Source organism: Trachemys scripta, chromosome 3 (genome assembly GCF_013100865.1).
Source record: "Trachemys scripta elegans isolate TJP31775 chromosome 3, CAS_Tse_1.0, whole genome shotgun sequence".
Taxonomy (NCBI): domain Eukaryota; kingdom Metazoa; phylum Chordata; order Testudines; family Emydidae; genus Trachemys; species Trachemys scripta.
In genome coordinates, this window is record NC_048300.1 from 141,114,578 (window position 1) to 141,124,844 (window position 10,267).

The 10,267-nt window shown below is 39.8% G+C and overlaps 1 protein-coding gene across 1 annotated transcript in view; it reads left to right on the plus strand.

The window, feature by feature from the left end:
• UBE3D (ubiquitin protein ligase E3D) overlaps positions 1-4,320 on the plus strand; it is a 110,403-nt gene extending 106,083 nt beyond the window's left edge. The window contains exon 10 of the mRNA XM_034766140.1: positions 350-4,320. Within this exon, the coding sequence (XP_034622031.1) occupies positions 350-370 (21 nt within the window). The 3' untranslated portion in view covers positions 371-4,320. The remainder of the gene's footprint in view (positions 1-349) is intronic.
• Positions 4,321-10,267: the final 5,947 nt, after the last annotated feature.

Genomic DNA, 10,267 nt, shown 5'->3' on the forward strand with positions numbered 1-10,267 from the left:
AAATGTGTATACATGACTTTCCCTCACAGAAATACAGACCAGAGAATCTTGCTAATCCTTGTTGCAACTGTGAAAACTCCTACAGCTGATTTAATTCAGCAGCAAGCATTGAAAAGTGGGTTTGAGGATATTAAGGGGATAAATAGAAAAGTAGAACAAACATATTAGAACTATCTTTAGCATTTAACAATCACTTCTTTGGGCAAAGTACTGCACAGCTTTGGGTGAATGTACTTTTCTGTGAAGTAATAATAAGTGCAACATTTCTTTGAATTGCTGGAGTTCTTTATGCTTTTTTCTCGCCATGCTGAAGCTAACAATTTTTGTTTTGTTTTGTTCTCTTTTACAGGTTGCCTTTTTGAAGATGTGAAGAATCCAGACACATTAACTGAAAATTATTCTCAAGTTAACCTTCAATAAAATACAGAAATATAAGGATAATTTCCATTGGGAAGACTTTCCAGCAAGAGTCATTGAGGGTGCAAAACCTCAGCATAATATTATTTTACTATTTTAGCTTTGATATTTGTTGGATTTTTGGTTTTGAAAGAGCAAAGCCAATGACAGGAAAAAGTTGGTTTAGACAAGCACAAGACTGGAGTTATGAGAGTGACTTATGTCTGAAGGCTGGGGTGACCGTAATGATGACCTCTTAATCACCAAGGGAGAAGAAGTCAATTATCTTGATGGAGTAGTGATTGATAGTAACTTACGTATTTTATGTGGAAAATGAAGAACTGGCAGCCAGGAGAGGGTATAAAATATTTAATGTAGTGAATTCTAACTAAGAAATATATACGCAACTTTTACCACTTTTCTCACTTTTTTGAGTTGGCAGAGGTAATCAGACAACTAGAACTGTAAAATGTAAACTGTTGTTTTCCAACAAATTAAATCCTACTCCCTAATCAAGAGAGAAGGTAGTATTTACATGCCTGCACCCTATGTAAAACTGAATGAAATTGATAATGTATTAGTTAAAATGTTTTTGTGATTACTTAAAAGAAATTATCTTGCAACTACAAAAAGAAGGGTGTCTGTGAATATAGGGCTCATAGAAGTTGCTGAACTGACAGTCCTAGAAACAGAAATCCTCTGTTTGCGAAGCACGTGCATCTCAGGTTGTGACAACATAAACTTCCCCACACAGCCCTTCCTAGGTGCCTCAATCCTGGCTTGGCGGGACCATATCTATGGAGTAGTTCAGTCCTTATGGGCCATTCAGTACTTTCTCTTCTTATCAGACTGTCAAGAAAAGTTGACAAGCGAGTTAGTGCTGATTGGAGTTGGTGGCAGTTTCTGTGTTGTAGACACTTATCTACTTGTAATTGGACTGATACCACCAAATGCATTCCATGTGGAACAAATAACCTTGCACTGTTTCCAATTTTAGAGTGGACCTCTCATTCTTTAGTTGTCAGTAATCACTTTGGTCTCCATTGTGCGGAGAGAGTGCCAGAGAGGATGTGTATATATGTGTGGGCAGTGGAGGGAAAGATGAGCTATTCATCTCTGCATAAGCACCACTACTACCCCATAATTCAGCAGCCACCCTGTACTCTGCCTAAGCTAAGGATATGGCTGAACTATATGAGAAAATTCATATTGTGGATCCCTTTTATACTGTATATCTGAGCCCTGTATTAACACATATTTGGAATCCTGCCCATTTTGTAACCTTAATCTATTTTCTTATGTGCCCTCAAGATTGCCACAGAATACCATTGGGGCCAAAAACTTAGCACGATTCAAAAATGAGTCACACATTTATATGGATAACTAGATGATCCAGAGTTATACTAGTTTATGCTACCATACATTTTGGTTAGAGTTATTAAACACCATGATTCAGGTTGTAAACTAATCTCTAAGTATAGGGGTTACCAGGAGACCGAATATAGGATGCAAATTAGCCCCCGTTTGTCTATTCTGTTTTGTGCCTTCCCCTGAAACATCTGATGCCGTCCACTTTTGGAGACAGAATACTGGATTAGCTGAACCATAGGTTTGATCCAGTCTCACAGTTCTAATGTCCTGAAGATGCTTGGGAGAAACATTTCTACTGAAAATAGTGGAAGAAATCCTGTTTGTACAGGCTGGCTTTTTTGCAGTACTCATCTTTAAACAATTAAGAAATACGAGAGATAAGGTGGGTGAGGTAATATCTTTTATTGGGCCAACTTCTGTTGGTGAAAGAGACAGCTTTTGAGCTTACCTCACCCACCTTCTCTCTCTTTAATATCCTGGGATCAACACAGCAACTACATTGCAAACAATTAAGAAATAAGAAAGCTGTGAGCTTGTCAAAGGACAATTCTTTAAGAGGAATGGGTTTAGAGGGAGAGATTCTTGTTATGAAGAGCTTCTTTTAAAACCCTGGGATTTCAGGAGAAGTCAGCACTTCCTTTACATGTTTGCCAATAATATTGTTCTAACTCATACTGCAAGTTGCTGAGCGTCTCCTGAGAGATATGGGATGTAAGTGGAGGTTAAGACCACTCAGCAACTAGTTTAGGCCCCATCCTAGTTTTTCCTCATTATTTTAGATTTGAGTATTCAAATAAAAGCAGAAGTGTGGCATTTTTCACATATATAGTCTGGGGCTATATTGTGTACTTCCATGATAATTTGTCTATATAACAATGGTGAGTCATTTTGATTTTTCTCTTATGAATACAATTAATTTTTCACTAATTTTTTTTCCATTTTTGTTTTGCTCTGTTGTTTGCTGGTCTCTGCTTTCCAGAATATGATTAGGCCAATAAAGGAGGAAAAACATTGAAATGACAGATTGCTACACTGTGATTGTAAAGCCACTTTACTCCTATTTAAATGCCTCCTGTTGTGATTTTGCATCAATAGAGCAATCTGCTCCAGAAAGTATTTATGCTTTGTATGTTTAAAATCTGTCATCGTGTCAGTTTCTCCTACATAATATGGTATTAGGGACATAAATAGTTAATATACTTCTAATGGCAAATGAGGTTCTGAGATGGCAGGTGCAGGCAAATCATTAACTTGATTTATCAGCAATACAGAAGAAAAAATCTGCATGAAGTGGGGCACTATAAATAAATATAAATCAAACCCCTCCTGGCTAATTTATGACTCTCAGAAAACCTTGTAGAATATCACAGTGAAATGTTATGCTTCTAGTGTGTTCAGCTTGAAAGGATTCCTGGGGAAGTATATGAGAGAGGAGACAGCAGAGGTAGCATTAGGCCAAATGTGCAGCCTCACAAAGCCATGCTCTTCAGGAACCTTTTTTTTTTTTTTTTTAAAGCCGGTCTTTGTCCCCATACCAGGAAGGTGAGGGTTGTGAGCTGCCAAAGACTAGCATTTCTGGTTGTGGTTGGGTTATCTTTCCTGCAATTATTAAGTTATTTGGACAGGTACCTAGAAAACCTCAGCCCACGTACAGTAATGTATAAATGTATCAGAAGTGTTCTTGTCTGAAAATGGGTTTATTTGCCAGTATTCAGAAGAAGGGGAGAAAAGTCAATAATGTCCCCTTCAGAGGATTCATTGTGATGTCAGGTGGTGCATTATTCAGACTGTAACTGTTTTTATAGACGAGTTGGATCATTTTTTTTTTCTTTTAAATCTTTCAGCATTTTTCTTTCACTCTTTTCATAGGCACTGGTGTACTTGAATCCTGATGAGTTCAGTTGTTGCCTTTTTAAAACTCATCAATGATAATGCTTTATAAAAATGTAGCAATCTTCTTGTGAGCAGGTTATTTTTGCACACTACTTCTTGTCACAACATCCTTGGGATTATTCACAATTAATGGTAAATCTAATGTCATCTTTTAAATTCCACATGTATATGTGTCCAAAATAGAAATGTTGCTTATTTTTCAAGTTGATAAAGGGTGCACATCAGAAGACCTCATACACAGGAACAAAAAAATTTTTTTTTCCACAATACCTACAAGCCCTTAGTTACAAGATTTAAAAAAAGCTTTTCAATTCTGCTTTAAAATAAATAGAGTGATTCTGCAGATAAGCATTTTGGGGTTAAACACACTCTGCAATAAAAGCTATAAAAGTGCAGTGTAGACGTCTGGTCTCAAACCAAAGCCTGGATCTCTACACCCGTTGGATAGGCTTGCAGCTTGAGTCCTGTGAGCCTGAGTCGGCTGACACAGGTTAGCAGCAAATGTTTTATTGCAGTGTAGACATACCTTAATATGCTTTTGTCAGTTCCCTTGTCCATATTGTGCTGTCTTTCAACAGTTAATTGACTGTTAACTTAGAATAAATCTAGATAAAAACAGTGTTTGAAGTGTGAGCCTGAATAAATATGGTTTTAATTTAATTGTAAAATGCCACTTTGTCCTTTTCTATTACATTACATCTGAGGATTTCTATGCATTTTACAAACATTAACATACGGTCTGGCAGAGCTGCAAAACGTATCTAAATCTGCTGAATATAGAATCTGTCCTTTAAAAATGTGTCAAGCTTCCTTCATAGATTCATAGATTATAGGACTGGAAGGGACCTCGAGAGGTCATCGAGTCCAGTCCCCTGCCCGCATGGCAGGACCAAATACTGTCTAGACCATCCCTGATAGACATTTATCTAACCTACTCTTAAATATCTCCAGAGACGGAGATTCCACAACCTCCCTAGGCAATTTGTTCCAATGTTTAACCACCCTGACAGTTAGGAACTTTTTCCTAACGTCCAACCTAGACCTCCCTTGCTGCAGTTTAAACCCATTGTTTCTGGTTCTATCCTTAGAGGCTAAGGTGAATAAGTTCTCTCCCTCCTCCTCATGACACCCTTTTAGATACCTGAAAACTGCTATCATGTCCCCTCTCAGTCTTCTCTTTTCCAAACTAAACAAACCCAGTTCTTTCAGCCTTCCTTCATAGGTCATGTTCTCAAGACCTTTAATCATTCTTGTTGCTCTTCTTTGGACCCTTTCCAATTTCTCCACATCTTTTTTAAAATGCGGCGCCCAGAACTGGACACAATACTCCAGCTGAGGCCTAACCAGAGCAGAGTAGAGCGGAAGAATGACTTCTCGTGTCTTGCTCACAACACACCTGTTAATGCATCCCAGAATCATGTTTGCTTTTTTTGCAACAGCATCACACTGTTGACTCATATTTAGCTTGTGGTCCACTATAACCCCTAGATCCCTTTCTGCCGTACTCCTTCCTAGACAGTCTTTTCCCATTCTGTATGTGTGAAATTGATTTTTCCTTCCTAAGTGGAGCACTTTGCATTTGTCTTTGTTAAACTTCATCCTGTTTAACTCAGACCATTTCTCCAATTTGTCCAGATCATTTTGAATTATGACCCTGTCCTCCAAAGTAGTTGCAATCCCTCCCAGTTTGGTATCATCCGCAAACTTAATAAGCGTACTTTCTATGCCAATATCTAAGTCGTTGATGAAGATATTGAACAGAGCCGGTCCCAAAACAGACCCCTGCGGTACCCCACTCGTTACGCCTTTCCAGCAGGATTGGGAACCATTAATAACAACTCTCTGAGTACGGTTATCCAGCCAGTTATGCACCCACCTTATAGTAGCCCCATCTAATTTGTATTTGCCTAGTTTATCGATAAGAATATCATGCGAGACCGTATCAAATGCCTTACTAAAGTCTAGGTATACCACATCCACAGCTTCACCCTTATCCACAAGGCTCGTTATCCTATCAAAGAAAGCTATCAGATTGGTTTGACATGATTTGTTCTTCACAAATCCATGCTGGCTGTTCCCTATCACCTTACCACCTTCCAAGTGTTTGCAGATGATTTCCTTAATTACTTGCTCCATTATCTTCCCTGGCACAGAAGTTAAACTAACTGGTCTGTAGTTACCTGGGTTGTTTTTATTTCCCTTTTTATAGATGGGCACTATATTTGCCCTTTTCCAGTCTTCTGGAATCTCTCCCGTCTCCCATGACTTTCCAAAGATAATAGCTAGAGGCTCAGATACCTCCTCTATTAGCTCCTTGAGTATTCTAGGATGCATTTCATCAGGCCCGGGTGACTTGCAGGCATCTAACTTTTCTAAGTGATTTTTAACTTGTTCTTTTTTTATTTTATCCGCTAAACCTACCCCCTTCCCATTAGTATACACTATGTTAGGCATTCCTTCAGACTTCTCGGTGAAGACCGAAACAAAGAAGTCATTAAGCATCTCTGCCATTTCCAAGTTTCCTGTTACTGTTTCTCCCTCTTCACTAAGCAGTGGGCCTACCCTGTCTTTTGTCTTCCTCTTGCTTCTAATGTATTGATAAAAAGTCTTCTTGTTTCCTTTTATTCCCGTAGCTAGTTTGAGCTCATTTTGTGCCTTTGCCTTTCTAATCTTGCCCCTGCATTCCTGTGTTGTTTGCCTATATTCATCCTTTGTAATCTGTCCTAGTTTCCATTTTTTATATGACTCCTTTTTATTTTTTAGATCGTGCAAGATCTCGTGGTTAAGCCAAGGTGGTCTTTTGCCACATTTTCTATCTTTCCTAACCAGCGGAATAGCTTGCTTTTGGGCCCTTAATAGTGTCCCTTTGAAAAACTGCCAACTCTCCTCAGTTGTTTTTCCCCTCAGTCTTGATTCCCATGGGACCTCACCTATCAGCTCTCTGAGCTTCCCAAAATCTGCCTTCCTGAAATCCATTGTCTCTATTTTGCTGTTCTCCCTTCTACCCTTCCTTAGAATTGCAAACTCTATGATTTCATGATCACTTTCACCCAGGCTGCCTTCTACTTTCACATTCTCAACGAGTTCCTCCCTATTTGTTAAAATCAAGTCTAGAACAGCTTCCCCCCTAGTAGCTTTTTCAACCTTCTGAAATAAAAAGTTGTCTCCAATGCAGTCCAAGAATTTGTTGGATAGTCTGTGCCCCGCTGTGTTATTTTCCCAACATATATCCGGATAGTTGAAGTCCCCCATCACCACCAAATCTTGGGCTTTGGATGATTTTGTTAGTTGCTTGAAAAAAGCCTCATCCACCTCTTCCACCTGGTTAGGTGGCCTGTAGTAGACTCCTAGCATGACATCTCCTTTGTTTTTTGCCCCTTTAAGCCTAATCCAGAGACTCTCAACACTTCTGTCTCCTATGTCCATCTCTACCTCAGTCCAAGTGTGTACATTTTTAATATATAAGGCAACACCTCCTCCCTTTTTCCCCTGTCTATCCTTCCTGAGCAAGCTGTACCCATCCACATCAACATTCCAATCATGTGTATTATCCCACCAAGTTTCAGTGATGCCAACAATGTCATAGTTGTATTTATTTATTAGCACTTCCAGTTCTTCCTGCTTATTCCCCATACTTCTCGCATTTGTATATAGGCATCTAAGATACTGGTTTGATCTTTCCTCCCAGTTTTGTCCTGACTCTCCTTTCTCTCTGCCAATATAGCCCACACTCCCTCTTGTTTCCGACCCATCTCCCCGGTCTCCATGTTCCCCACTTACCTGTGGGCTTTGCTCACCTGTCCCCGTCGAACCTAGTTTAAAGCCCTCCTCACTAGGTTAGCCAGTCTGTCCGAATAGGGTCTTTCCTCTCCCCGAAAGGTGAACGCCATCTCTGCCTTGCAGTCCTTCCTCGAATAGCATCCCGTGGTCTAGGAAGCCAAAGCCCTCCTGGCGACACCATCTTCGCAGCCCGGCATTCACCTCCATGATGCATCTTTCTCTGCCCGGGCCCCTACCTTTGACAGGAAGAATTGAAGAGAATACCACCTGCGCTCCAAACTCCTTCACCCGTACTCCCAGAGCCCTGTAGTCACTCTTGATCCGCTCATTCATAATTTGAAACTATGTTCTCCTTTAAAACTGTTAGCAGCGTCACAGAGGCCTTGATCCTGCTGTGCATAGTGAGTTGGGATGACAAGGTTGCTTCACAACAGCATAAGAGTGAATGGATCTTAAATACCAGCACAAGTGAAGATAAGCGGGGTGGGGGAGGGGAGTAAGGCCTCAGCTGCCTTTGACTTCAGTTGTGCTCTGACAATTTATACCAGCTGAGGATCTCTCCCTAGACCAGTCCCTCTGCACTGGATAGACATAAGTCACAAACCCTTAGTGTTCCCTCTTTCTTGCCTTCAACAGTGTAGAATTTTTAAAAAGGGTAGCGTGGGCATGGGGCATGTCTAAGGAGACATGGCCTAAGTGTGATCATCATGCTATTGGTCTGAAGGGTCAGAGCAGCTCATAATTACTGACCGCTGTAGAAAGGTGTTGGCTGCAAAACAAGGAGAGAGGAGAGAGAAATCCAGTCCATGTCCTTCAACGCTGGACGGTTAAATTCTAGATTAACAGGGATATTGAGTTTACAAATTCATGCAGTGTCCTAGCTCTTCTCCGAACTGCTTTGGCAACTTTGTCAGCTGTTGCACTGTCTGTGGCTAATATGAAGGATGAGACACACAGTGATCCAATTGTATAGTTAGTATAGGCTGTTTTCTCAGATTACCAGACATGCCCTTTACCGGGTTTTGATTTATGTGGACCTAATAAGAGCAGAGCAAGCATGGTCCTTTGTCTGAGCTTTGAAAGGAATCTGAGTATGGGACAATTTACAGCTTGTGCTTTGTAGCTGAAGAAGAAAAGCGTTTTTGTCAAATTGCTGGAACACATATCCCAGAATTGATGAAGCAAACTGAAAATGCACTAAATTAAGGGTATCTTTTAAATAAATGGCTATTAAGAGGGTTTGAGCCACTATTTTAGTTGATTCAGGATAATTATTAAAATCATATTTTGAGCCTGTGATGTGCAAACATGGCTTGACTGTTGTGAGCTCTTATCTTCAATAGACAAAGAGCAATGTTCCAGTCCAGCAAACACAGCTGTGGTGGATCTGGCATTTATGCAGTTCTCTGCTTAGCTAAGCAAACAAGGCATGGGGGAACCCAGTAGTATACCTGTGAGCATAATGCAGCAGTGGGCTCCAGAATATGCTTAAAAGTAAAATAAACTAAACCACTTTTTTGAAAAAGGAATTATTGCCTAGTCCTGCAAATTTTTTCTGGACAGCTACAGGCACTGTGAAGAAGTATCGGTAGTGGGTGAGAGGGGATTACATTTGTGAATAGAAATGATTTGTGAATAGAAATTTGTGAATAGAATATATATATAATTTTCTTCAGTGCCACCATGTGACCGGAGAGTGTATATTTTTAAAATATACTACAGTTATTTCACAAATATATGAAAACACTGGTTGTTTTATGATGACACTGCATCTTTTCCTCTCTTCTAGATTTTGGCCCCAATTCAGCAAGGCCATTAACATTTGCCTAACTTTAAGCACTTGAGTAGTCTTCTTAAAGTCTTACTGAATTAGCGTCTTTATTTTCAGTGATTTTACCAATCTACATGTCACTAGTTTCCATTTCAACCAAATACTGTCAGTAATATATAACTCAGCAGTTTCTTCTGTAACCTAATTGTCATAGCTGCTCACAGCCACAAATCAAGTTTATGATAAAAGGAGCAAAATAATTATCATCTCCAATGACCATGATACTGGGGGTGTTTAATTAGTTTCTCTAGATAGCTTCTCTCCTTCCTTTCCTCTAATGTGTTGCAGAATTACATCGCTTTCGTACTATCTCTCTTCAGCAAAAGGCAATTTTGTGAAGTGCATTCCCGACTGCACTGATGAAGTTAGAACAGTTTGGCACAAGCTTGGAGATCAAGATGCTGCAGTGAAAAATGAGCTCTGTCAACAAAAACTGATTTGTAATCATAAAACGTGGATGAGGTGGTGAATTTTGTACAATCTGTCGGTCACCCACTTTCAGGTGTATCCACCACCCTGAGGGAGCTGTTACTTGTCAGAAATATCTGTGGACTCTAATCTGTCAACACTTGTTCAATGTCAAATTACATCAGAGCATGTTCTTTCTCATCTTTGACCGCAGCAGCTTTCCCTTAGTGATCTCCTTGGGCCAAATGAACTTTAGAAACAATCTTATCTGAAGCTTTGCAATCATTTACTCTCCCCATAATGATGATGAAAATATCATTGGTTGGTTTTCAAGGCCTCAGCTATACAGTGTCTCTCATTTTTATAATTCCTTAGGTATTGGTCATGTTAGGTACTCAAAAACTGCTGATTCTTTGTCAAAGCAGATTTATTCTAATCTGATACTTATTAGTACATCCACTAGGAGATGACCTCACACCCTGGGCCACCTATTTAAAAGCCATGCGTGTGCTTTATGGCTAGCCTCAGACACTATTACAATGGCAGTTTATTTAGAGGGAGTGTCTAGCTGCCATGTTTTTCATGTGT